A 27,767-nucleotide genomic window follows, 5' to 3' on the forward strand; every position below is an offset into this window, starting at 1 on the left:
CTCAGCTGTGACTTTGTTTGAAACTATTTTCGTTGATGAAATAGAGCAAAATCAGGCAATAGTGTTGTAGTCAGACAATGCAAGTCACTTAATATTAATTTCTTGTTTAATGAACTGTTGTATTAAATCAATATCACATTTGCAAACTCCCTTAATAATCATTAAAAGCTGTCACTCATCTTAGTTTATCGCGATCTCACAAAACTCCATTATAATCGACGAAGCTCTCTACACTGCACAATGAATCTCTTATTTACACCCTGTCAACACTTTGTTTGTTATAATGAGAGGATATGTCTGTGATAAATTACTCAACGCTGCAGAAACCCGTACGTATGTTAGAACCTTTGAAGCTCCCTCAGCGCAAACACAAATACGCTGATCGGGTCAGTTGCACAGGTGCTCCTAAATATTATTTCATAGTCGCACGCAGTAGTTTTGCGACTGAAATGGTCGCACTGTAGAGCCCTGTGATGAGATGTTTAAAGTGGTAATGTCATGGGGAATCACATTTTTCTTGATCTTTTCAGTACTATGAAAACATTTAGAACAAAACTTCCTATTCAGAAATACATTCACTAAGTTCACTTAGTTTACAAAACTAAAAAGAGGGTTGAACCCTTAATTTTTATTATTATTATTATTATTTTTTTTTTGCAGCGGCTGGCAGTGGTTCGGCTACAGGAGCGTGGGAAGGAAGTCCTGGGCAAAAAGCCCCTCTGGTGGCCTCAGACAGCAGCTCGTCTGGAGGCTCAGACAGTGAAGAGGACCCTGGAGAAAATAAGACAGAGAGTTCCCCTAAAACACTTGCCAACCAGACAACAGCACCCTCGAGGTAAGAACACTTTGCGAAGAAATAGCAGCATTAGTGTTTTAATGTAGTTCCAGAAAAAAAGGATTCTCATGACTTCAGGAAGGGAATAATATCACCATTTTTAAACGATGACAGAAGACCTGTAGTGTGATGATCGTTTAGTTATGCTCTCTAAACAAACCACTTAAAGGGAAGAGAAATATGACAGACCAGACTGAAAAGTGAATCCCATTCGGACACTTCCCTATATCAAAGTAATTGACTTAAGGTCACATTTACTGTAGTTTGGGGATTTTTCACAGACAAAATCCAGTGATTTCAATAGGAATTCACGCAATTGGAAATTTCGTGTGAGGGTGAAAGATTCTTGCAGCAGGGCTGTACGTTAACTTTTTTTTCACATAGCACTGGTGCTACAGAGGTTGAAAGTTTTGTAGCACAGGCCAAAAAGTTGTAGCACAAGTATAAAACGTCTGTTATCATGTCTGAAAACAAACACAAGTAATGGAGTTCATCACTTAAACAGGCACTGATGTTCCATACAGAGCACAAAAAATACAAAAAATTGTTTTTAGACAAAGTTTTCTTAATTTGATAAAAATGGAAGAGTGCAGCCCTAACTACCAAGTATAATCAATCTCACACACACAAACAAGCACAACGAAATCACTTCACACTATTAAGCGGCTGTGTTATGAACATGCAAAACTGTATCGCACGCGTGCTACAGTGGTAAATTTATTCATCGCACAGACCAGTATTTTCGTAGCACGTGCGACATGTATGTCGCACTGTACAGCCCTGCTTGCAGGGTTCAAATTGGTTGTGAATTTGCTTTTGACCAGCAGAAAGTTGCTTGTTTTGTTGTGATGCTTCATCGCTACACTACAGTGGATGGGGTTTTTTTGGCCCACAAAATTTTGCTAATGTTGACTGCACCTTTAGATTGTCTCTTACTCCACTTGTCCAGTTGATTCAATCAAGTTTTAAAGGGGTCATCGGGTGCTACATGCACTTTTACAAGTTGTTTGAACTGAAATGTGTGTTGGCAGTGTGTGTACACAACCACCCTATAATGATAAAAATCCACCCAGTGTTTTTTTTTTTATCTACTAAAATCTTTACCCCTTTCTCAAATCAGATGTCTGTCTGTGTGACGTCACAAAAACAGCCCCCTTCCACGATAGTTTGATTGACAGTAACGTTTCAGCACAGACTGGGTGTCTTACCTTAGACCCGCCCTGAGTGAGCTGTCATCAGCCTGCCATTGTTTCACCGCCGGAGCAGATGTAGACTATTTTGTTTTACTAAACCGTTTCATATTGAATCTAGGGGGTAATCTATTAGACTGGCTGTCAAATGCGGCTTTACCGAGCTCAACAGCTCTGACCCGAGCAGATATAAACTAAACGCTATTGGCTATTTTAAAAATGGGGCGTGGCTGCTCGATATGTCCCGCCCTCTCTTCCTGTTTCAGTTGAAATTACGTCACCACATAGAATAATGCTGCGTGTTTCAAGGCACTTCAGGGGACCTTTAAATTCAACACATAAACAATAATAATACACCTAAAATGTAAAAACATACAATCTACTCCACTTTACTGCAGCGCTGCAGTTTTAAATTTGTTCTTTTAATTCAGATAGGAGGTCATGTTGTGACGTATCGATCTGCCGTTGGTCACACGGTATCACGTGATGCGAATTCACAGGCCAGAGTTCACCAAGTTTGAACTTTGGAACGCAGCGAAAATGCGGAAACTTCTCGCACGGGCTTGCGTTTCCAGTCTGATGCATTCGCATGCGTATGAATGGAAGTCAATGGAGAGAAAAGTGCAGTGTGACCGCGGCTTGACTCCTAAGCGATTGAGGTGTTCTGTTGTTGGATGTAATAATGAACATAGCAGTAGTCATTTACTCCCGACATCTGAGCCGCTGAACTCGCAGTGGATTGTTTGTTTCTGAAGGGAATGCCCCCCTGATCAACCTAAATGCGTCTATGTTCGTGCGAATCATTCGTGATCCAGCTTCACCTACAGAAGAAGTGAGTATAAGGTTTTTTCATGAATCTTTGCAAATGGCCTTTCCTAATAATGTGGCTAAAGTAAACAGTCCCTCAGAGAGCAGCTTGGAAGAGAGGGGCGGGGTCAGCAGAGCTCATTAACATTTAAAGGAAAATGCTATAAAAAGGCTTGCTCTGAAAAGAGTTGTTTTTGACAGGGTAATGAAATTTTAACCAAACTGTGTTACAGACTTTTCATTAAGACCCTAAAGAATCATATCAACTTGTGAAAAATGGGCATCAGATGACCCCTTTAAACAATTTAATGATGAAAAGTGATCACTTTCAGTGTCGTAATTGTGAAAGCAATTTTGATTCTGTAAAGACGTAGAAGTATTTAGTGGTAAATGTTTGTGCTGCACTCTTGCACTCTTTTCTCTGCAGCGAGGTGCCTACTGAAGCTCTGGAGAAGCTCAGCATCACAGACAATAGTGAGTCTTCAGCGTCTACAGAAGAGTCAGACGCTACCACTGTGATGGAGACAAGGTAAATGTGAATGTGTATTAACCAGATGTTATGTTGTTAGATAAAAAAGGACCCGCCACCCTCTCTTATTCTCTTATGCCTCTACAGAGTCGAGGCGCCTTCTTCAGCTGAGATCATGCCTAACGGACCGGTCTGAAGGCTCTGGATAGGAGTCCGACCCACTCTCTGCTTCTTCCATTCTGAACCCCCAAACCTCAATACCACTTTTGGTGTTTAAATAAAGAATGCTGCCATGTTATTGGTCCTGGATACTGCCAATCAGCCCATAATTGGAGGAGGAAGCCAGGGGCATGTAACACAAGAAACCAGTAACCAGTACAGTGCTCAGAGGTGTTAGTCTTTTAATCCTTTCAACTTTGTATGAGATATGCACAGTTTTAAATGTAGCAGTGACCGTGTGATTACAGGATCTGTCAGGACTTCTTTTTTTCCTTGGTTTGTGTCCCTCCCTTCATTTTTCTGGATCTGTTTTTTCGCTCTCAGCCTTGGATGGTAGAAAACAGGGATGTGAAGGTCCTAATTGGAAAGCACAGGCTCATCCTTCACGGCATTACGTCTTGAACATCCTCATGCAAAATCGAAAGCCTCGTTGCCTGACAACAGCCTCTGCAACAATTTACTGTATGTTGAAGCACAACTGAAATGTTCTGTAATGCTTGACACATTTCTGCACAGGTCACCGCCCTGCCAAGTTCACTTTTAAGATTTTTTAAACATATTATTATGGCCTAATCTCATTAAATCATGTATTTGAATGTTTTGAAGTGCTTTGGGGCAGAAATGTATGACACGGTGTCCACGTCGGCACCTGTGCAGTAATGTTTAGTCATTTAATTTAAATTTGACTCATTCGGAAACTATACATTAGTGGTGGGGGTGTGCCTCTGAATTTTTTTGGACTTTTTCCATTGCATGCAAAACATCATTTATCAAGCATATACAAGCAGCTGTTTTTTTTCCGACAACGTTCTAGCTAGTTAGTCAAGACCTTCTGATTGTATTGGTTTACTTTTGTCCGTTCTTTTCCCCTCCCCTCAGATCAACTAAACAGTTTCTATTTAATTTTCTGCATTTTATGCTTAAGCTTTCCAAAAATTGAATCATGGGTTTAAAGCAAATAGCTTAAAGTAATCGTAATAACCTTTGCCTTAAGTTACAAATCCTTCAGAATCCCTGTGACAGGACAGAAGGGTTTGCCACAAAGCAAACAGGCTTTTTTGTCTGTTTTTAAATGTCAGCTGGTCTCGAAAGAACCGCCCCCCACAATTTTATTAGTATCCCTGTCTAGCGCAAATGCAGCACATGATTTTTTTCCCCCCCAGAGGCCTAGAAAATTTGCCCCAACTCCGTAGTATATCACATGAAATATATACAGGACAGTGTTATGCATCATCAGTTTTTTTTTTTTTTTTTAAAGCCAGAACTCTTGTTATATGCTGTCAGAAAGACTTTTCAGACTTGTCTCAGAACCTTTCATTAGCTCTCGTTGGAAATACCAAGATCCACTTTTAATATTTCATCCTGAACAACATGTGATTATTTTTTCTTCCAGGATTTTTTTTGGCTATCACATTTCACGTATCATATCTCTGCAAGCTTACTATGGTACCAAATCTGTTGGATTACAGGATTGGGATACTGCATTATTTATTTTGCACTTATTGAGGTGTTAGTATGGAGACCTGGTCTCCCATCTTGCATTGTAACACCATGTATTTTTTTTCTCTCGCTCTTCATGATCTTTGCCTCTGGAGAGTAAATCCTCCATTGACTCTGCTTCTAATATCTATAACATGTTCAAATAGGTTTGTTTCCAAAGCCAAAAGTATGTATTTGCCTTTTTTCTTTAACTGTTAAAAAAAATCTTATTTTTAACTTTAACCAATATTATTTTACATATTGTAGAGATTCTAATTTATGTGATCTTCAGCAACCAAAATATTGCTCCGTTCAATTCTGTTCCTCTGTCTGGACTGTTTCTGTACATTTACAGCTTGGTTGGGAGTTTGAAGCTTTGTATTCATTTATTTTCCCAAGAGAAGTCTGTTACACAGCTATAGATATTTAACAGATAATGGTTGTTATTTTCAAAAGTTGCCAAACATTTATTTTAATACGACTGTTCCGGGTTCGACTCTATTACAACAGAAAGTAATTTTGACTCGTTCGTCAGAATGTACAAGTCATCCACTTACAGTGAAAGTTTACTTTAAGACATTGCTCTGGAATAAACTTTTACATTTTATGTTTCTAACGTAAAGCTTTAGATGTTATGCAGATTTTAACGATTTTAATACGGGACAAGTGCGCCCCTGTGGAATACTTGATTCTGATTGGCCATTAATCGCTGTATAGAAGGACGCTCATCCGGGCAACCAACTGAAACGGCTCACTTTCTTGTCAAACTAGAACGTAAATGGCGCCATCTTGTGTCTACGTTATCACTTGTAGCAAAAAGACAAAATTCAGGTAATTACTTGTCAAGTAACGAACAAATTCACCTTAAACAGTAGTCCCATTGAAAAATGACGAGTTGGACCACAACTAACGTAACGTCTTAAATAACAGCGTTAACGTTATTTTTGTTTATTAGAAACTGAAAGAGGTCGAAATTATTCTCTGGTAACTGACAGCATCGAACCTGGAACATTTTTGCACAGCTGTAACGTTACAAGCTCCTTACAGTTCTCTCCCTCAAATACAGTGACCTTGATTGGATTTCATGCACTTGTAAATAGTGGTTATATATCTCCATGCCATAATAATGATGCTGGATTTGAGCAGTTGGAAGGGAAGGACACGTGCTGCAGGATAAATGAATTACCATGTTTCAGAGCACTTCAAGTTCACAACTTCCCGCTAGTCATTCGTTTTAGAGCATTAGTATATTGAGACGAGTTTGTCAGAATATAAGGGATTCATTGATGGCATAAAAAGTAGTTCTCAGCACATTGACATTTGTATAGACTGGGTCTGTACATTATATTGTTGCCTACATCAGTACCTATATATTTTGATATTTTCAGAATGGAATAAATCTGTTATTGAGAGAAATGATTTTCGTCAGTTAAGATGGCGGAGTGAAGTTTACCATCCCTTTCTTGTGCAGCTGTGTACTTTGAAACCTTCTCTGGTCTTTTCTTAGGCTAACGAGAGCCGAATGGACGCCTTCCAAGAATCTACAAACTCCTTTATAAACACATGTACCATTTTGGATGTGTGCATCATGCTTTGATGAGGCAGAACAGATGCTAGGGTTATTCTTGGGGGTCGCTGCTTGGAGCCTTAATCTAAACAGAGGTAAGACAAAACCCAAGAATGAAAGCAACAACCATTTGCTCAGCTTCATTTTAATATGAAACTTTTTTCCTTTTTTTTTTCACAAAAAAAAAAAAAATCTTAGCCATTATGAAAGACTCCGCAAGCACACAATTTACTTGATTTAAATTTTATTTAGACAAAGAAATCCTTAAAACAACTTTACACGTTAAGGCCATGACACGCAACATAAATGATTTCACACAAAACTAAAAAAAAAAAAGTCTAGATAAAATCATTTGATTGTGGTAAATAAGGCACACAACTGGTTTTCTTACAAAAGGAATGGGATTCAATCCACAAGTATGTAGTTAAAATGAACAAGTAGAGATCATTTAGCATTATAATTCCTTAATTATGGGACATTTTACTACTTGTTAGAAAAGCGCATATTATTGACACTGCAGAAGGCACAATAAGGAATAAAAGCAGTTATGTTGTATGATATTGTTATTGCTTGCTATAAACACTAGCAGCTGCTAGACATACTGCTTAAATAATCTCAGAATGTGTAGAAACCAGATAGACTATCAACACAATAACGCATGGAAATCTTTGAACATTTTTGAACTTCCCATATGTAACAACATTCCCAAAAGCTAAGGATAAATGGCATGAAGCTGAAAACAGTAGTTTAACAGTAGGTCAAAAACCAACACAAATCAATAACTCAACCCATCACACACCAGAGATATGGGGCAGTTTTTAAATTCAAGGATTTAAAACAAGATTCTTCATTATTTACCTTCAGGAATAAAGTACAGCAGTCAAAATACCTTTGCCAGTAGAAAAATAAATATTACCATAAACAAAGAAATAAAGAAATTTTGGTGACGGCAGCCCTCAGCTATTTAACTTCAATCCAGTATGATCAACATTTAGAGTGTCATAGTGCAGTGATAAATATAAGCGCAAACCCTCTCCATTTATATTTTTGGGAGGAAAGAAAAAAAAAAACAGTACACAAGAAAACATGCAGTAAATCATCTGATTCAATATCTCTCTTTTCCTTATGACACTGAAACCTCACAAATGGCAAAAAAAAAAAAATTTGCTGTTTATGGACCAGTTATTAAAACAAACAAACAGATCTCCCACAGGCATGGAATTTTAAGACTGAATTCCAGGGCTGGAAAATTCACAACAATTGAAGTTGTGGATATTTCTATGGTGAATATACATTTTTATAGTGATTTTCAACTGTAAAATATTGACCTGGCTACATATCGGTCTTTGTGAGTGCAATCCATTTAGTGATCATGGACAATTGGAAGAAAAGTAATGGAAACGCAGTGTTCAAAAGTAGTGGGAACCCTGTAAAATAAATACAAAAATAGAGCAGCAAATGCTCAGGAGCACTAATGGCAAGATTCAAAATACAGGAAATCAACCAACAAATTTAAAGTCTATACTCTCACTTGCATCATTGTCAATGCTAATTGAACAATACAACTTTGCATATGTTCAATTTTGAACTTTTCAACCTTCTCCAGGCTGTACATGAAAATGCTAAATAATTTGAAATGCAGTGAGAGGTAGATTCTACTCATGTTTCATAGGAATGCATCCTTCCATCTCCAAAACCTCTGGCCAGCCTTCATACTTGTTAGTCTCTGCGTTGTTCTTGATGTGCTGGAGACATAAGAGATGGTTTATTCGATATTTAAAATATTAAACGAAAATCTGAACAGGACGTGGCCTCTCATTAGTGGGGGCTGCGGCCTGAAAACAAGATACAAGGCAAATTTACCTGCTCAAATGGGCTCTTTGTCTTGATCCCTTTGCCTCCAACAAACACCCAGTTATCTCTAAATCCCAGTATGCTGATGCTTGAGCTGCCCAATTCTGCTATCAGATTTCTGGCCTCATCGTTTAGCCTGTTCATAATTTTATTTTAAAAAAAAGCAATAAATAGACAAGCCGAGACAGATATGTAAAAGTCTGACCAAATATTTGAAGTGACTCACTTTGTTGCAGGATCATCAAAAGTGGCCATCATGACAATGCTTCCATCTTCTATTTCCTTTAAGAATTTGATGAGATGGTTCACATCTAGACAAGAATAAACATTTAAAAAGGTTAACTTTTGCATGCGACTCGAAAGGAAATTTCAAGTACTTGACCCTGCCGAGTTTGCAAACAGAAGCAAGCTCTTAGCAATAAAACCGTAACAGTGGCCCTGTTTTCAACTGGTATTAAAATTAGTCTCTTGCCACCCATTAAAACTCAACCATGGGGCCAGAAACCACTAGGGGGCCTCAGCACTCTTCCAAGTGGGCCTCAAGATAATTTGAAATTATTTAAGACATAATTAGCTTTAAAATACACTTTAAAACTTTAGTTTAATTTGTTTCCTCGACAACTGTCATTTTTATTCATGAATGAATGAATGAATTTTTTATTAAAAATATTTTATCAGAAATTGCTATCTGCGAGTAAAAATTATTTTTATCTTGTAATCAATGACTATAAAAATCATGCAAATTAATGTCATAAATCAGTTCTTGAAATTCTAAAATTATGGAATTTAATGATTCTACAATAATTACAATTATAAAATAATTGTAATTAGTTTGATATATTGCCACTCCTAGTTTCTGAAAATAAAAGAAGATCAAAAAAATGACTAGCTTTGACTTTAGAATTATCTGAACTATCTTAGCCTACATGGGGGGGCTTTAAATGTTGGATAACAGTCAAAAAGGTTGAGAACTGCGGAATAAAAAGCAGTTAGGCGAGACAAGTCCCCATTAATACCCACAATTCTCAAACACTTCTATGACTTTTTTGGAGGACAACATTACAATACAAATTGAAATCATATGCATTTTGAAACTATGTATAAATGTGGTTTGAGTGATTAGACACAAGCTATTTTTCCATCACCCTGTTTTTATGCACATTTTGAAGTATCGCATCAGAGTTTCCATCCATGTGATGGAAATGCCAAATTTCAGGACAAAAAATCCCTTAATTCACAAAAAAAGTTTTTATGCTCACTTGAGGTGGTTTTTGACTCATACAAAAAAGGGTTAATGCGAATAATGAGAGATGAAAACGCATTTGCCAAATAAATTCCTCCATGCACATCATAGATGTTATGTGATTTTGCGCTATGGGACGGCAAACTTGAGTAACCAGCAGACTCCTTGCACAGAATCTGAAATGTTGTTATGGTCAAATGCCCGAGCAAAGTCTGTTGTCAAAGTATTTCTGTTTAATTGCCTCTCAGAACTCTCTTACACAACTGCGTTCCCAAACAGCAAGCATCCACCTTCGAAAGCAATGACCGCATTCATTGTGTTTCGTCTGCTCGCTCTGAGGTGCAAGTAATTTATTATATGCGAAAATGATTATATTCAGTGGCTTCTCCTACTTTTCTTAGTGATATTAAGTGCCAGTTTATCACAAAGTGACGATTTTGTTCTCTTTGACTCGATGGATGGATGCTTATTCGCAAATGTTTTATGCAATAATCCAATTCTCAACTTTGGATGGAAGCCCAGTTAATAAAACGGCTTGAATAGAGTACCCACTTTTTCCATATTTTTCTCATAGAGATTTTTAAAAAGTCCTAATTAAAGTGATATAAGCCATGAACCAATTCAATCAGCTATGAGAAGAATCACAACAATACGAACTTATATTTGAAGCAAAAAAGTATATAAAAATGGGACAAAAAGACTGTGTACCTAACAGTTTTAGTAAGGTGATCACCCAAGATGGATTTTAATACAATGCACATACCACACGTGCAAAACATGCAAATGGAAACAAGATATGAGGTCTAAAAACAGATTTACCTCCAGACCACATGTCAAAGGAATCAATCTTGGTGAGCTCGCCGGTCTTGCCTGTAAAATACTGTGGATGATTAATTCAGTCCTACTTCTCTCAGTAACTGTTCAGTTAAAAAGGTTTCACCATCTACTTGTTTCTAAAGACAAAAAGAAGGCATACCATTGATCAAAGCAATGTTTATACCCCGTCCAACGTTGTTCTTTACTCCACTCATTAATCTGATAAAAGATAAAGAAGAAAGAGTTCACACAGCAGCAGTCAAATTCTTCTCATGTTTCCTCTGAATTCAGGAAGTCCCCAGCCAATAAAAAAAGTCAAGATTTGTATTTTTCTATTTATTATTCAGATTATTCAGCGCAATTAGAGATGTGTGTAAAACCTACACATTGTCTTGCAAACACATTTTCGGGCCGACAACACTGGCTGCTCCACTGGTGATCTTAAAAGCAAAATGGTCCTCGGGACATGATTTAGAAAGGCCGCATTTGTGGCGCGGAGGCCTGGTGGCTGAAAACAACACCAATACATCCATAAAAACACGTCTTAACTATTTGAGGGGGGGAAAAAAACATTTTTGGCTATGTTCTAATCTTCTGTCTGCATTTTATTAATTGTTTATATTATTTACACATATACCAGAGACAGGCGTCTTAACGCTGAATTATGTCTACAACAGACATCTTAAGTGGTTGAAGTTATAAAAAGAAGATCACACCCCAACACACCTACTTTATCTAAAGTAAATGGCAGCTGGCAGCAACTCAACACATCTAATGTGACAACTGTGGAACTCTGTCTAATATCAAGAATCTAATACCTACATGCCATTAATGTCATTGCAGGAAAGTTTAACTATGATTGATTTCTGCACAGGTTCAAGTTATGTTTTTAATTCTTCATTTTTATCTACACAGTTCTAATCAAAGGCACAGGAGGAGCTTGTTCATTTAGTCCAGACAGCTACTATTAAGGATTAGATAGGAACTCATTCACCATCCTCAATTCTCATATGTAGTAAAAAAAAAAAAAAAATGTACTCACGGACAGTCTCTGCAGGTGCATATCTTGCTGTAGAGAAACATATGCTGATTAGCAAATAGCAGTGTGCCATGTCAAACACTGAAAAACGAGAAATCATTCCTTAACCAAACAAGTGTATTATCTTACTTTACTAACAAAAGACATGTGCAGTTTCAGATGAATATGTTCTGTGTGTGTTGCAGAAAACGGCTGCATGCGTGAACTTACCAAGTACTTTCCCCAAATTTAAATTCATATTGCTCTCGAATAGCTCAAATGCCAGGAACACAACTAGAAATAAGATAGAAACCAGCACTGCCAGTTTCAAAAGTCCTGTAAAGAAAAAAAAAAAAAAATTAATTTCAACTATTTTGTTTTTCGACAAAAGAGGAAATATTTGCCGTTGGTTACATGTAATATATACTTAAGCAGAGTTCATACTGAAAGAAACGGAACACACCTCCTGCTCGCATCATCCTGACGGCTTTGCAAGCACCAGTCACCACACTGAGATCCACACACCTGACATGAGATCAGATATCATCATATAACAAAAGCCTGAATTCCTAAATATCCCAGCTACAATACTTACGCTACCTGCAGGGATCTACTCAAGATAATCAAGATATTTGTGAAGAGTCACACAGCGAAACAATGGCCTGGCTGAGTAACTGACCTATATTTGGTTGATTAAGATTCACAATTCACATTTCAGATCCTCATGTATTTGCTTATTATATATTCGGAGTAACTTGATTATCCTTTCAGCTAAGCATATATATATATATATATATATATATATATATATATTAATGTATATTAAAATAGAAAAACTTTATTTTACATCGTAATAATATTTCACAATATTACACTTTTTCCTGTATTTTTTTAATCAAATACATGCAGCCTTGATGAGCATAAGAAACTCCTACAAAAAACATCTTTTGAAAGGTAGTGTAGATAGATAGATAGATAGATAGATAGGAGTTTTTTATTTCAACACATTTTACCATGTTTAACTTAACTTCACAGAATTATATAATGTATGAATGCATTAAATTGTTCATGCCTATTTTAGTGAACTATTAAACTATTTTAGTGAATTCTAATATAGTATAAAGCCAGTGTTCAGCACCTTGTTATTATTAAATTGTACTCTGCTCTTCAGATATCAGTATGAGCACTGGCCATTATAACAAATCATATTGATCAAACCCTATTCACGTGTATAGAAAGGTGGCAAAAGAAAGTGCAAGTTTATAAGCTGGTTTAACACATGCGAACATAAAAGTTTTAGATTGTATCAGTCTTCACCTGTCATCTGAAAATGACTCTTTTCCACATGAGCCAATAAAACATTCAACAAATTCTTAGCTTTAACGTCAGCTCAAGATATAACATTTAAAACAAACACATACATCCTGAAAACCTATAATTATGTCTGAAAAAGATACCAGAAGCGAATTAATCGTTTGTGTTGGTGTGAAGTTTAGGTGTCAGTTGACAACAGTAAAAATGACAGTAGCCGTTAGCATGAGGCGAATATATATATATATAAAAAAGAATAAACCTTAAAACAGATTTATAATATGAACTCAAGAAATCATGTAACCCAACGAATATACTTTTAGACTGATATTGAATAAAAAAGAAGAGAATAGAAAGAAGTACCTGGTGCCACGGCGACACAACGCTGAGTATCCCTATACATCCGGGTTCGCCAGAGGGGAGGAGCGTGCGTGCGTGTGTGCAGAGATGTGTGTACGTGTGATAGAAAGACACGCCCATGTGGGGCGTGTCCTATATGACACCAGCCCACACTGCTCAGGTTTTTTTAAAATAATAATTTGCATAATTTGTTAAAAAACTACATACTAGTTTTAGACTACGTACTTCAATTTGAAGCCCTTTGGAATGAATGGAAAATTATATGCAAAAAAAACATTATTATTATTTTTAAGACATTTAAAGTACACTGTGTTTAAATAGGAAATTCTTGATATTTTAGTGTTTTATGTGAATTTATAGGTTGAATAGTATATACACCTAGGCAATGGACTGAAAAACATTATATTTAGGCAATGCGATTTAAGACAGTAGTATAGTCTACAAACTTTATAATGTAATTCATTTATTTTGTTATTTTTTTCCCCTATACCCTGTACTGCTTAAATATTCTTGAATTTTGAGTCAGATGGGTGAAGATGTCTGATTCATGTTGGTGTGTAGTGTGGTATGTAGTGTATGTGTGAGAGTGTGTGTTAGTGAGGAGGTGTGAGGTGAGTGTATGCCTTTGTGAGGTGTTCCAAGACAGACAACTGTTTGGTCTCTTTTTCATTTGACATCTGTCTGTAATGGTATTGTATTATAATATATATATATATATATATATATATAAATGTGGATGAGAGGATGAGCATACACAATGCTGATGTTTAAATGCATTTTAATTTATTTACAATTCAAAAACAGTAGATTGGTCTATTTGAAAATACACAGTCCCAAAGCTCAAGGAGGATTGCCAGCAGCAGCCTGAGGGAATATGAATGATTCCAGTGCAAAAGACAGAGAGGGTGAAAGTGAATTCACTCCTAATGATTATCCTCTAGTCCCTGTATAAGACACCTCATAGGACAAAATAAGAACCTGACCGCAGCAAGATATCATTTGCCTTGGTTTGAATAATGCAGTTCACCGTTATTTCCAAGCATTTATTGTCCAGTCACAGTGCCTGGGTGATGAGATTCATTTGAAACAATTCACACTTGTCTGCAAAGCCTGAGTAGTTCCCAGTGTTTAAATGTTGTTCATTCAATGAGATCCTAAAAAAAAGCAAATGCAAAAATTAATATATAATCAACTATAAATGAATAAAAACAGCCAAATTCAGTTGATACATGCAAGGTTAATATTGACTGGTTCATCAAGCTTACATCATCCGAGTCCTCCTGGACCTGGAAACCATTTAGTTTGCCATTGGGGCTGCTCTCATTGCTAACAGACAGATCATCTTCTTGGAGTTGCAGAGCCGAAAAGCGATAAGCAGGTGACCTGCAGGGGGCAGAATTTGACCAACAGAAAATCTGACTTCTGCAAGACATATCATGTATGAGAAATAATGGCAATCAAGTTTTATCATATGACCTTACCTTTGCCTACAGTTTAACCTCTTTGAAGTGATTATTAAAGCTGCAGTAATAATCAAACCAATGACCCCCACACAAGTACACACCACAATAAGAACCAGCATGCCCGGCTGCAAATAGAAAGACAATAAATAAATGTTCAACAGCCATGTTTTTCTTTATGTATTCTTTTAAATGTGCTGATTGATTTATGAACGAAATTCATATTGATTTTCAGAAATACATCACTCTTGCTCATACTGGTTAAGCAAACTGTATTTATGATCTTTATATTGTAACATATATGATAAGTGATTTTACTTTGTTTTTTGGCCACTGTATAGTGAGTAATGATTGTCAAGAGAAACGGGCCACTCACTGATCTCTTAGTATGCGAATTTGCGGAAGTTGGTGAAATGTCCTTCCCACAAAGCTTTTTGAAAACATCTTCTCGTCTCGGAGGCCTGACACCCTCCTCACATTTATCACCAGGAATCTTACGATACCTGTATAACACAGTGGTATAATTATAACAATGAAGTGTATGTATGTGTGTGTGTGTTTTAAAATTTTGCTATATAGAAATCAAGATGTATTTCAGCATCACCCTGTATTCTGCAGGTCTTCTAGCTCCCCATTTAAGCAAATATCCTGGGTTTGATTCAGGAAGTCGGGTTGTAGGAGACACTCCGAGGTGTTTTCATGCCGATAGAAACCGTACTCGCTGTTGACAGGAGAGATATTCAGAAAACATCTTTTGTTTGGTCATAAGCAGAAGTCCAAACCTCAGTGTGGTGCAATTTTTCCTACCACATGTAGTCTTCCCTAGTGCAAGGACATGGACGCTGCTGCCTGCTGACCACATATCCTCTCCCATTTCTACATGCTGACAGTTTCTTTAGTCTTCTAAACGTCTCTTTGTAGCCCAAGAGGCATCCGTCTGTTTCTGGGTCAGAGTCATAGTCAGAGTGTGCCAACCACTGCACATAGTCCTCTTCACCACCTAGGAAAAGACATGATTTGGACAAACTTCCAAAGACTAAATACTGCATTGTCACAATTGTGGTAAAGATATAAATGATATTGATGTTTATTGAGTAGTGTGAGCAGTTACATTACTTTTCTGCGCAATAATAGTCATCATTTTTACCTGGTAGATGATAAAATTGGTGAAAAAAAAAATCTTGTTTTCTTACATTAAAGAAGATACTTGAACTAGGCTATCAGAGACTTAAGCCAGTAATCAAGCACCTATCAACAACCCAGAACACAGAGGAACTATAATTTTTTTTTCCCTTCTTGAGGCAGTGACATGAAGCTGATGGGCTTATGCTGTTGAGCATCTGTTGGCCTATATTTTTTGTAGTGTTTTCTGCACTTTTGGCACTAGTCGGACCCCGTGTCAGAAGCTTTTAGTCCGAATGAGCATGTTAGAAGCTCAATGGTCAGAGAGATCACTTCAATTGATCAAATACATCATGGAGCAAAGAGGACACAATGTGCTGACAGACAAGACAGAGCAGGTTACTTCTGGTATGAAACAAAGTCTCAGCTTTCAAATGTTGGCCTTTTTTATAAGAAATTCAAACAATAAATGCCATTTTATGGCTCTTTGATGTGTCGTCGTGACAGATCGCTGTAGCGCCTCAGTTCAAGCAGCACGTGTACCGATCAAGGTATCTTGTGTCAACTGCAGAAAGACATCAATACGCACCATTTTTCAAGTTCACATCCACCAACGTTAATCTACTCTCCTGTCTGGTTTGTTTTTTGTCGGACAAAATAGCAGATTCAGCAGTACAATTGGTCAGACCGCCAGTCTGTCAAACTCCCGGCGGAGGGTCAATTCTACATTATTCATTGATTTGTGTCTGAGCTTTGATGATTTAGTATGATACTTATTACACTATTTGAATTCTGCCCATAATTCTTGAAACGTTTCTTACATTCTCTGGTGAGCAGGTGCTCAAAGTCTATGGTGACAGCCACCCACATGGGCTGATCATCATCGTCTGGGCGGTAGCCGAAAATGCTGATATTCATTGTCTTAGTGCCCGGCTCGGATGCCAGTCCTGCTAGGAAGATCGGGTGGTCTGTGAAATTAAATACCTTCCAGCACTGTCCTTCATCTGTGGAAAACCTGAAAACAGACACACATAGTCATATATGACAGTGACCACAAATTACATGTTTGTTCTTTCAGAACGAGAACAATGTGTTATACAACTGCAGGGCAAGTGATAGTGTGTTACTTTATTGAGCTGATCTGTCTGTCTCTATGCGCCTCCACGGCCACAATCAGCCCTCCAGAGTCCAGGATGCTATAGTGGTGAGGTCCTCTCAGAGTCCCCCACCAGGTGTAACCTCCGTCCCCAGACACATACACATCCGGCCGAGCGGCTGAAATGGAGTCACCGACACTACCTGCAGTGACATTTAATATTTTGACAAGTCTGAATGTTAAGTTGTGGAGGTTGTGGAGCTAGGTAGTAGGGGCTAGTACCATGGGCGATGACCAGACCAATGGCGGTAGGTTCAGAGAGAGGCAGCATGGGAGTGATTCCACTGAAGTGACTGTGCTCTCCGTGGATATGCAGGCTACACTGGAAAAGAAAATGGAAACAATCACACACACGCATTTACAGGAACATTTAAAGTCGCCGTAAAATGAAAAAAAATTAAGCCTTACATCTCACAATCCAATCAATAACCGATGTATAGAACCAAGTCACTCACCACCTTGTTTTTTTTTTTCTTTTCCAATATTCCGTTATACTCAGATGTATGTCACAAAATGAAGGAAAAGATCTGTTGCTACTTCTGTTTCATTGCTTTGAAGGAAATCAAAATTGGCCTTTTAACTTTAAGGGCTAATCTGTATGCTAATGTATTGATAAACGTTTTATTAGCAGATGTAATCATTTAAAATTGCCTTGCGTGAAATGTTTGTCTAATTATGGCTCATTTTAAAATATTCAATATGTTCTTGCCCAACTTCCTGTTTAAACAGGAAACACATCAACAGAATGGGAAAAAATGGTACTTATAGAAACTTTAATAAAATGCAATTTCTCATCACTCAGTCAGTTGTTACCTTTTTTGAGGTTTCTGGACAATTCACATTCTCTGGCTTCTTCAGAAATCTCCATCTCCCACCTCTGTCGAATGTGATGACTGAACGAATGCGTCCATCTGCGGCCCAACAGGAGTAAGACATCTTTTACAATACAAGCGTGATTGACGATTTGGCACTTAAGGGGATAGTTAATCAGAAAATGGGAACTCTATCATCTGTCAAATATTTCTCAACCCCAAAAGACTTTCATTCATCTTTGGAAAAACAACTTTTTTCAGAGAGGTTTGTCCCTCCATTGAAAGTCCATTCCACTTAAACGTTGATGTTTCAGAAAGTTCATAAAAGAAATTCATATGCATTAGTTATAATGCATTACTTTAATCCAAATCTTCTGAAGAGACACAATTGCTTTATATGATGAACAGATTTAAAGGGATAGTTCACCCAAAAATGAAAATTATGTCATTAATTTCTCACCCTGATGCCGTTCCAAACCTGTAAGACCTTCGTTCATCTTCGGGACACAAATAAGATATTTTTGATGAAATCCGAGAGCTTTCTGACCCTGCATAGACAGCAACGCAACTGACAGTCAAAACCCAGAAAGGTAGCAAGTGCATCATTAAAATAGTCCATGTGATCAGTGGTTCAACCGTAATGTTATGAAGCTACGAGAATAATTTTTGTGCGTGAAGAAAACAAAAATAATGACTTTATTCAACGATTTCTTCTCATGTGGTGCTGCTGATGCAGGAGCCAGCATTCTGACATAGAAAACGCATGCACTGTGCCTTGTTTACAAGCAGAGGAATGCACACGTATGCATCGTCAGTTGCATTGTTGTCTATACAGGGTCAAAAAGCTCTCAGATTTCATCAAAAATATCTTCATTTGTGTTCTGAAGACAAACAAAGGTCTTACGGGTTTGGAACGACATGAGTGTGAGTAATGTGAGGATTTTTTTTTTAACGCACACACATAGAGCACATCAATGTCACATCAACATCTATGGTAAACGGAAGCTCAAATGTACTTCCTTGATGCAGAATTTACATTTCTGGGTGAACTAACCTTTTAGGCACCCTTTAAGACAAACTAAATCACATGAAACAAGTGTTCATACCCTCCTCCAGTATGTTGGTGAGATAGACCCCTCTCAAAGATGTAACGTTTGTGAAATCGCTCTTCCCCTCCCCGCCAAACAGGTGGCGCTCCAGAGACTTAGAATACAGGATTCCACGGTCATCAGAGGTGTAGATTGTGCCAAAATATGTGTCTTCTGTAAGCATGTGAGATCACATCACATACAAACACTCCGCTGACACAGCTTTCTCTCAGACGAGATAAGAGATCAGCCGCAAGCCATTATTATTCACACACATACATAGCAAACCCATCTAACCGGCTTCATGTGACAAAATGGGAATCGAAGATCCAATGAGAAACAGATCGACATATAATAGGCATGATGGGAAATAAGATAACTCTTCACATGAGCCATGGACTGTATGTGATACATACATGTAAATACAATGAGGGGTGTATTTGTGTGTAACCTCCAAGGCCTGACTGAAAGACTACACCATCCTCACTCTTATCTGTTTCCAGTGATCGTCGCAGCACAAAGACCTCCAGACTCGAAGATGAATAGCGTACACACTGACCCAAAAGAGTCTAGCATTTTGTGCAGAGACATTCTCTGATATGTCAGCACAAAGTGGACCTCGCTTGACGAGTCCAGCCTCCACACTGTTAAACTGACAGCAACAGTGGTTGAGCTGTTAAATAATACTGATACTTTTCTTTTACACCTCTCACAGGATGGAGAAGGAAGTTAAAAAGCATGAAACCGCACCTCCAGGGTTGTCCACATGCATGAAGATCATGTCCTCGTCTCCGTCCAAAACGGAGTAGAACTGCAAACAGACATCAAGAGTGAGTCAAACAGTTGCACACAGCCCTCCAGTCATGTTTGAGGTTGTGACAGGTTTTTTTTCTGCCAAATCAGCAGGACCAACTTGAAAGGGGGAGTAACAGCACAACTGTCATACATTTCCCCAAACATATTTATGAAAGTAAAATAACAATACAAAATAAATAAATTTTATTATATGAATTAACAATAAAGTAATAAATTATTATATTTATATAATTTATTAATTATTATTTAATTATATTTATTTCATTATATTAATATAAAATTAGTCAAATATATATTTATTATATTTTTAATTATTCATAAATTATATTAAATTATAAATTAAAAAATATATAAATACATTTATCAGTTTTATTATAAGTGTGTTCAAACTTGTGTGTTATAAAGAAATAAATACATTTAATTATATCAGTTAATAATAATACTTAATAAAAAAATTTGGAATATATATAATTTATTAAAAGTAATTAATGAAAAGTAATATATTTTTTAGTTTTTTATTAGTGTGTTCAAACGTTTGTGTGTTATTAACACCTGCTCTGTAGTTGCTGACGGTAGCTGAGCTTTTCTGAAATGGTCACCCTGGTCTGAGGACACATAGATGACACGGGGAGAGCCCTGTAAACACAACATGTCATAAATTAAGCATGCTTTGATGATTCTTACAGGAGGGAAAATTAAAAAGGGTGGGCAACATGGTGTGTGTTCATGTGGGTGAACACATGCTTGAGTGTGCATGTTATCTGAGTTCCACACCAGTTTTTCCATGACAGAGGTAAACAGGAAGCCACCGATGTATCCGAAGGAGACGATGTTCTTGGCGATGGTGGTGAAATTTTTGCCCACATCCTTCGTCCGTCTCAGAATGAGCTCGCCTCGTCTTGCTGCCTCCACTGGTTCAAACCCAATTACCATTTAATTGATAAGCATTCAATTGAATGGCCAATTTTCTCAGTTGTACATGAAAATTTATCTCAAAGAATATCAGTTATTCTTGTCTAATGATTGCTTTAGTGTTATTTAATGGAAAAAAAAAACAGAGATGAAATCACGCACCAGTTCCTTTTGGGCTGGAACTGAAAAAAAGAGTGAGTCCAGATCCCCTTGAAAGGAATAAAAAAGGGAAACTATATTTTACTTACAGAAATTAATTTTTTTTTTCAATCAGATGACGTTTATTCACTGTCTGATTGAAACAAGTTATAAAATATATATACAATATTATGAAAATCAAGATATTCAAATACACAGACATTCGAAATGTTTAGTTTCTTGTTCGGTTACTCATGTCACCCTGTTATTGTTCTCACCATGTGAACGTGTGAACTCCTTCGTGAACTTCAGACCAACTGTTCCCAAAGTCTTCTGAGAGCCATAGCCCATCCTGAAGAGAGAGAGCATGTCAACAAACTGTCACATATGACATCTTAAGGGTCTTAAGTGTCAGCTAATTAAAAATACAATAATGGTGTGGCAGAAACCTTGAATCACCTCACAAAACCTTACTCACATCAATGCTGATGACCACAAGGTATTTTGGGTCCTGGTAGTGGAACTGAATGGCCTGTGCTGGATGGAATGGAAGCTGCACTGATCTGAACGTCACACCAGCATCCATTGAAGTAAAAATAACTCCTCCTGGGCTTTCGGTGAAAGGCAGGTTGGCTGTTAGAATCACCTGTAATGAGACAAAAAGTGATATATAATATATCATTTACTTATAAAACAATAAAGTACAGAAATCATGAAGAGGGTCAATTACAGTGTAGGTTTGTTTTTTTGTTTTGTTTTTTGAGATGATGACAAAAGTTAGTTCCAAAGAACTTCACACCAACCCCACTTCAGAGGAAGTTTTAAAAAAAATGAAGCGTAGTTTCATGTTGGGTTTTAACACAAAGCGGCTGATGTCATTAGCAATGTCTGTTAAAACCCTGAGCTGTCTTGAGACAATTGTAAATGTCATGGCCTCTTCTGTTTGGACAGAATCTCTGTGGTGTCAGAATGTAAAATAATGTCACATATTGACAACTACTTACAATGACAAAGTGAAAAAAGGTCATGCTATTTCTAATATTATTATTAGTTATCAGAATTAGCTAAGACAAGTTGACTTGTGACTTTCTCAGAGACAGGCTTCAGACTTAGCACATTTATTTACCTGTTGAGGGTTCCCGGGTCCAGCACTTATCCCAAAGTCCTTCTTTATAAATGTGTTGTTAATGGCATGGGAGACATCATGAAAAGATTTTCCATAGTCTTCACTATAAAAAGATAGTAAATCAGTAAAGAAGTCCAAAACAGCTGGCTAGGCCAGTAAAACGATTTTTGACCCTTTTGAGATCGGTATCCGAGTAAAAGCCTGAATTGGCCACATTAGTCTACATTAGGTGCCCAGTCCTGTTCCCGGGGATCTTTTGTCCTGCAAAGTTCAGCTCAACCCTGATCAAACACAACTGAACCAGCTAATGAAGATCTTCATGAGCATTTGATAATTACAGACAGGTATGTTTGGAGCAGGGCTGGAAGTGAAGTCTGCAGGTAGACAGATCTCCAGGAAAAGGATTGCGCACCTCTGTTCTACATGTTATTAGGTAAAAATTGCACCACTGACCTCCTATAAAGGCGCGATGAACCGCCTTCGTAAAATGAGTCAGAGGGAGCGCTGAGTGTGGAAAGAACCAGGATTGCCTGAGATGGACAGAAAAAGGGTTCACACTACCCCTGCATAATTTCTTTATAAATATATATAAACCCTTTAAAGTGACTGATTATGAATGAAAACTACAATGTTCATCCAAATTTTCAAGACAATAACCTTAAAACAGAGAACTTAGAACAGATAATGATTAGTAATATTTAGATGATTTGGCAAGACTGACCCCAGTTCCATCTCCAACCCATGTGAGGGTAAAACTGGATCCATCATCACCATGAAACCCCGTCTAGAAAAAGACCAGAGGACAGAGTTGCACATATACTGATGGAAGTGGACTTCCCTGTTCTGGCTGTCATTTAAAGGGATGGTTCACACTAAAAAAATTAAATTAATAATAATAATAATAATTACTCTTCCTAGTGTTGTTCCAAACCTATAAGACTTTAATATTATTATTATCATTATATAAAAGATATATGAACATTCTTTCAGTTTTCTATTTCAGTATCCAAAACAACATTGGACAAATAAATAATAAAATAAATAAATAAATAAAATGACTTAATTTTGCTACTGCCAACTATCAGTGAAAATGTCTAACTGTCAGTAAATACAGAAATACGTTTAGCACGACTATAACCTTTGTGACCATAACATTCAGGTAAATTGGGTCACCTTTTGACATTCATCTCAATGTCAAAAGTAAAACGCCGCAATAAAATCAATTGTTCGGATGGAGTGAACTTCAGCATCTCGTTCTCACCTCGTGTGTGTGGCTGAGCAGAAGCGCTTGGTCTTTGGGTGACAGTGGAGACTTGCATGCTGTGAAACGCGCTTGTCCAGGCCAGGTGTCCCGTCTGTGTCTCGAGTGACCGCGTGGAGTCCGAGAGAAAGTCACTGTCCTCGCGTTGCGCTTCCCGTGAACGAACGCATCCTCACCGAGGACCAGTAAGCACGCACTACCCAATACAAACAATGTCCAGTTCATGACTGTATGACAGATAGAAAGAAGTAAGTTTCCTAATGCCTCAGAAGATGCGCGGGAGGAGGAGTGAACGCCGCTGATCGGGCTCCGACTCACCGCAGACTCAAGGTAAGTGTCTCAAAGCGATGTGAGCTGCCTACCTCAACAGCATATCGTTCCGAGTCAGCATTATGGCTAAAATATGCTGCACAAGACTATAATGCCAAACAAAGCAACATTTTGGGACATTATAGACGTGTACAGGGCTTTTGGGCATCAGGTGCAGGATTTTGAGCATCAACGCGGCAGCATTTGAATAGTATGCGCATATAAGATTTTTGTAAATGTAGGCATACGCAACACTTATGGCCTTCTAGGTACGTGCCAACACGCTCTTTTAGCAATTCGTAACTATTTAACGTTTTGGTACATTCATATAAATTAAAACGACTTCATTTGTACGTTTTCGAACGATTTGCTTACGTACCACTGTTAGGTTTAGGACCTCATGCTTATTTAAAGACTATTCTAAGTTTTTTTTATAGGAGTCAAATCGTATGAATTCGCCAAAACGTAAAATAGTTGCGTTTTCTCACAAGATAAGTTTGTGCGCGCAGCACTTTTGGGCCCTATGCTGTCTGGGTAGGACGCTCACTAGGTTTTGAGACACAACCAGACTTGACTAAATCAAATATTAACTTCATAAATACATTATTCTTTGTATTATTGCCTACCGCTTCCATTGACACTTTTCTTCATTACATCTTTTGGCAGACAATTTGTTGAGTTGTTACGTTCTTAATTATTCTGTCACACTTCACAAGTAAACAATAATAAAACGAGAGGACACAATGGTCTTTATTAAAAACACGTTTTGGGTTGAGTGCTTTTAGAGACAAGTTTGACAGAATAAAATCATTATTATTTATCATAATACCTGCTACCCATGCACTATGTCATCCCTATAGAAAGTTAATGTGACAAATGAACCTCAGGTTCACAAATTACAGTTTAATTTGATGAAAAAGGATGATTTTGGACTCATATAAAACATGGCTTCACAGGTTTGAAACATGTTACAGATCATTTTCAATATGTACAACAAAAACCCTGCAACACAAACCAACAATTTATGTAAACTTTAGAAGCCCCCTGCCCTCCGTTAGAATAATACCACCAGACAAATAATTAATAAATAGTGCAACAGGTTTTTCTTAAAACATCTCCGAACTTTCTGTTGCAAAGCACCATGAGTCGCTTAAAATAAAACAGCTCACAAATGTCACAGTATGTTCAGTTTTTGGCACATGGTGAATGTAATCACACAGGTAGGTTAAGAAAGGTCTGGAAGCGCGTCCCGTGGGCTTGAGAGTCTCTCTCTGTCTCTGTCCAGAGGAGCAGCCAGCTCTTCCAGCTGCTGTTGCTGACTGTTTTCCAACTCTTCCAAGCGTCTCCGCAGCACAGACAACTCCCTCTGGTGCTGATCCTCCTGAGAGAGGAAATGCAGAAACAGATGAGTGGGATGACCCCTTTTCAGAGAGAGAGGAGGATGGGAAAGTAGCAGATTTATATCCTGGGTTTTGTTATGGCTGACAAGAGAATATTCTACATCGTGGATGGGATGTTTGCAGACACCTGTATGTTTAAGAAGATGGACTCTGCTGGGATGAGAAGGGATTGGGCCAGAGGGGTGGAGGAGGTCATTTGGTTGCCCAGCAACAGACGACGGAACTCATTGTGTCTCCTCTGCAGCTCCTTCAGACGCTTGCTGAGCTGAGCATGTTCTTCAGAGTATGAGGATTTCCTGAGCACACACACATAAATAAAAAAAATATTATATAAAAAAACACATATATACATCCTATATTCTCTATAGTCCCCTGGTAGTGTTATAAACTGAAGACGGAAGTACTTTCTGGCTGTGCTTGCTTCAATTTCAAGTTCTTCTATCTTGGCTTCTAGGAGCTGAATCTTGTCTTGGAGTTTGTTTTCTTTCAGTTCTGTCATGGTTTTCCTCTGGATAAGAAAAGAGACCAATAATGCACCTTTAATAATAACAATTGTCATGACAATCAATACAATACAATATAAAAATACCAAACAAGACAGTCCAAGTATCAGCAAGCTGTCAACCGTTAATTTTCCAAAAACAAGTTTGTATAATTTAGGCACTACCTTTTTCTGTGCAAATGCTGCCCTCTGCAGGCGCTCTTTGGCCTGGCTGTATTTCTCCCGTAGTTCTGCTTCTTTTTCCTGCAGTTTGTGTTTCTCCTCCAACCATTCCACCCGCCTTTCCTCCACTAACCTGTGACAATAAAATGACATTTCACTTAATTAATTTAATTTAACTGTTCGCTGTTCACTACATTGTTACAATTTTTAGGCTATTTTCATGGGAAGAACAGTAAAATCGCATTAACTATTAATCATAAAAATTATATGAATTATAAATTATAATAAAGGAGATAGGGATATATAAACAGGATAATTTACATACAGAAAGAAAAAAATCTATATTTTTCTATAATATATAGATAAAAATTGAAGAAGTTGGCATGTTTAGAAAGTGAACAGGAAATGTTGAGAGTAAAGGGGGAATGGAAATCAGAACATATCACTAGTTAATTTGAGTCACATCACTCATATGAGCACTAAGGATCAATGTGAGTAATATTTGCTAAATATTAGGCCATGCCTCTGATATATTCACATATGATGATATGGTTTCATTTTTAAGATGATTTAATATAGCTGTCAGGACAAAAAAAAAAGAGATCTAATGTACCGTTGTAAACAAATCACCCATATTTGTAATTGAAGGGGAAAATGTCTATCAAGCACTTTTATACAAGTTGAATCTTGCTTTGAAACCAACATTTCATCTTACCAATCAACTCTCAAGCCTCTAATCTGAAGAAATGCTAAATGGCCCGTTTTGATGCTAGCTCAGCAAGCTGTCAGCATTCTCTGAAATATTTTTGGTTCTCATTTGACAGTAATGCTAGTATCCTGGTTACGATAAGGCATACCTCTCGGCTTCCTGTTGGGTCCGTTCCATTTGTGTGCGCGCGCTCCGTAGGTCCTCTCTCACTCGCTCTAGACTTTCTCTCAGTCTGCTGTTGGTGTCCAAGAGCTCACTCTCAGAGTGAGACAGGGTTCCTATCTGTAGATTCAGCTCAGCGTTTTGCTGATAAACAATTTACAAAACAAGTTATTTGAGTTATATGATACGTCATGACTTCCATCTCTATATTACGTGCATTCACAGTAATTTCACTTATTTTCCAGTGCTTACTCGTCTCAGGTCTGCGCTTTCTGCTCTTAAGGTCTCCAGCTCTTCCAGCTGTTGGCCCTGCTGCTGAATTTTGACTCTGTATCATAAGCATTCATACAGGGAATCAAACAGGGGTTGAAGATCATATTATCTTACTGTTTATAGCTACTGAGAATTTAGTAATTTCTTGTAACTCAGTCAGAGCCAACATAAAATAGATATTATTGTGAATGGAACAACTTAATTTTTCCAACAAGAAGAACAGGAATTAAAATAAAAATGATCCGTTTGATTTCATGTGGACATTAAACAGAAATAAATGACTCTGAAGAAGCTTGCCTCAGGTTTTGAAGTTCCTTCCGCACAGACTCTTCACCCAATTGTGCGGCACGGAGACGCTCTTCCCACTCCTCTTTCTGAGAGTTCCCTGATGCCTCCTGAAGAGCTCTCTGCTGTTCAAGCTCAGATAAACGATTCTCCAGCTCCAGCCTGGTGACAGTGAAATAAATTCATTTGAATGTAGAAAATCCCATGAAGCTTTGAATCAGTTCCTTGTCTGATATTAATAATAGTGCATACTTTTCTTCCTGAAGGGTGGCCATCTTGTGTATCTCCTCCTCTCTTGCTGCCTGAACCCTGCGCACCATCTCTCGCTCTTTTTCAGATATCAACTCTTTATTTCTCTCCAACGCTGACTTCAGGACCTCAATATCTGACTGCAGACCTGAGAGAGAGAAAGACACTGTTTTTATTGTCATTACTGTAAAACAGGTTCCAAGAAGTAAATGAAAGAAAGGCAAGATGACTACCCTCTACTTGGCACTGCAGTGTATCTCGGTCTCTTTCTAGTTCTCCTTTGGCTCTGACACACTCTAGTTTTACGTTACTCAAGTCCAGCTTATGCGTGTGCTTCATCTCTTCAATCTGGCCAGTAAACACACACAATCGACAGGATATATTACTACAGATATCACGCATGTGAACATGTGGTCATAAAATCTGACTTGTCACTCAGGCTGTATTCATGCACCTGACTGTTGAGCGAATGGATCTCCCTTTCGGCTTTGTGCAGTTTGCCTGTGAGGAGTGTGTTTTGTTCCTGAGATAGACGGAGTTCACTTTCTGTCCGGTCCAACTGCATACGAATAGACTGCTTCTCTGCCTGAACACCAACAGGGGGAGAGAGAAAAAGGCCTTCAAACATCTTAATAAAAATCTTATTTATATTTATAT

At 37.7% G+C, this 27,767-nt stretch overlaps 4 protein-coding genes across 11 annotated transcripts in view; 1 reads left to right on the forward strand and 3 right to left on the reverse strand.

Moving 5' to 3' along the window:
• LOC107738817 (serine/threonine-protein phosphatase 6 regulatory subunit 2-like) overlaps window positions 1-4,069 on the forward strand; it is an 18,255-nt gene extending 14,186 nt beyond the window's left edge. For all 3 annotated transcript variants that reach the window (XM_016550675.1, XM_016550678.1, XM_016550676.1), the window contains exons 22-24: window positions 661-835; window positions 3,260-3,361; window positions 3,449-4,069. In XM_016550675.1, coding sequence (XP_016406161.1) covers window positions 661-835; window positions 3,260-3,361; window positions 3,449-3,497 — 326 coding nt within the window. In that variant the 3' untranslated portion in view covers window positions 3,498-4,069. The remainder of the gene's footprint in view (window positions 1-660; window positions 836-3,259; window positions 3,362-3,448) is intronic.
• A 2,583-nt stretch (window positions 4,070-6,652) lies between these two features.
• Window positions 6,653-13,245, reverse strand: fam3c (FAM3 metabolism regulating signaling molecule C). Its single transcript, XM_016550679.1, has 10 exons — window positions 13,172-13,245; window positions 11,961-12,022; window positions 11,729-11,833; window positions 11,522-11,548; window positions 10,864-10,987; window positions 10,640-10,698; window positions 10,483-10,533; window positions 8,647-8,731; window positions 8,430-8,556; window positions 6,653-8,311 (listed from the first exon to the last, which is right to left on the reverse strand). The coding sequence occupies exons 2-10, from the start codon at window positions 11,974-11,976 to the stop codon at window positions 8,222-8,224; spliced, it is 684 nt and encodes a 227-aa protein (XP_016406165.1). The 5' UTR covers window positions 11,977-12,022; window positions 13,172-13,245; the 3' UTR covers window positions 6,653-8,221.
• A 939-nt stretch (window positions 13,246-14,184) lies between these two features.
• Window positions 14,185-23,367, reverse strand: LOC107738834 (sortilin). Its single transcript, XM_016550721.1, has 21 exons — window positions 23,060-23,367; window positions 22,520-22,582; window positions 22,252-22,328; window positions 21,799-21,901; window positions 21,151-21,318; window positions 20,951-21,024; window positions 20,697-20,743; window positions 20,397-20,533; window positions 20,175-20,258; window positions 19,557-19,617; window positions 18,825-18,980; window positions 17,720-17,817; window positions 17,129-17,228; window positions 16,878-17,049; window positions 16,572-16,765; window positions 15,436-15,628; window positions 15,233-15,349; window positions 15,005-15,131; window positions 14,650-14,756; window positions 14,434-14,551; window positions 14,185-14,322 (listed from the first exon to the last, which is right to left on the reverse strand). The coding sequence occupies exons 1-21, from the start codon at window positions 23,282-23,284 to the stop codon at window positions 14,308-14,310; spliced, it is 2,436 nt and encodes an 811-aa protein (XP_016406207.1). The 5' UTR covers window positions 23,285-23,367; the 3' UTR covers window positions 14,185-14,307.
• Window positions 23,368-24,015: 648 nt separating this feature from the next.
• cep83 (centrosomal protein 83) overlaps window positions 24,016-27,767 on the reverse strand; it is a 7,553-nt gene continuing 3,801 nt past the window's right edge. For 4 of the 6 annotated variants that reach the window (XM_016550685.1, XM_016550684.1, XM_016550683.1 and 1 more), the window contains 10 exons: window positions 27,565-27,696; window positions 27,344-27,458; window positions 27,114-27,258; window positions 26,874-27,023; window positions 26,556-26,631; window positions 26,290-26,447; window positions 25,436-25,565; window positions 25,173-25,276; window positions 24,896-25,064; window positions 24,016-24,749 (listed from right to left, as the gene is read on the reverse strand). In XM_016550685.1, the coding sequence (XP_016406171.1) occupies window positions 24,594-24,749; window positions 24,896-25,064; window positions 25,173-25,276; window positions 25,436-25,565; window positions 26,290-26,447; window positions 26,556-26,631; window positions 26,874-27,023; window positions 27,114-27,258; window positions 27,344-27,458; window positions 27,565-27,696 (1,335 nt within the window). In that variant the 3' untranslated portion in view covers window positions 24,016-24,593. The remainder of the gene's footprint in view (window positions 24,750-24,895; window positions 25,065-25,172; window positions 25,277-25,435; window positions 25,566-26,289; window positions 26,448-26,555; window positions 26,632-26,873; window positions 27,024-27,113; window positions 27,259-27,343; window positions 27,459-27,564; window positions 27,697-27,767) is intronic. The other 2 variants (XM_016550686.1, XM_016550681.1) reach the window with 1 other exon arrangement.

Source organism: Sinocyclocheilus rhinocerous, unplaced genomic scaffold (assembly GCF_001515625.1).
Source record: "Sinocyclocheilus rhinocerous isolate Xijiao unplaced genomic scaffold, SAMN03320098_v1.1 scaffold3117, whole genome shotgun sequence".
Taxonomy (NCBI): Eukaryota; Metazoa; Chordata; class Actinopteri; order Cypriniformes; family Cyprinidae; genus Sinocyclocheilus; species Sinocyclocheilus rhinocerous.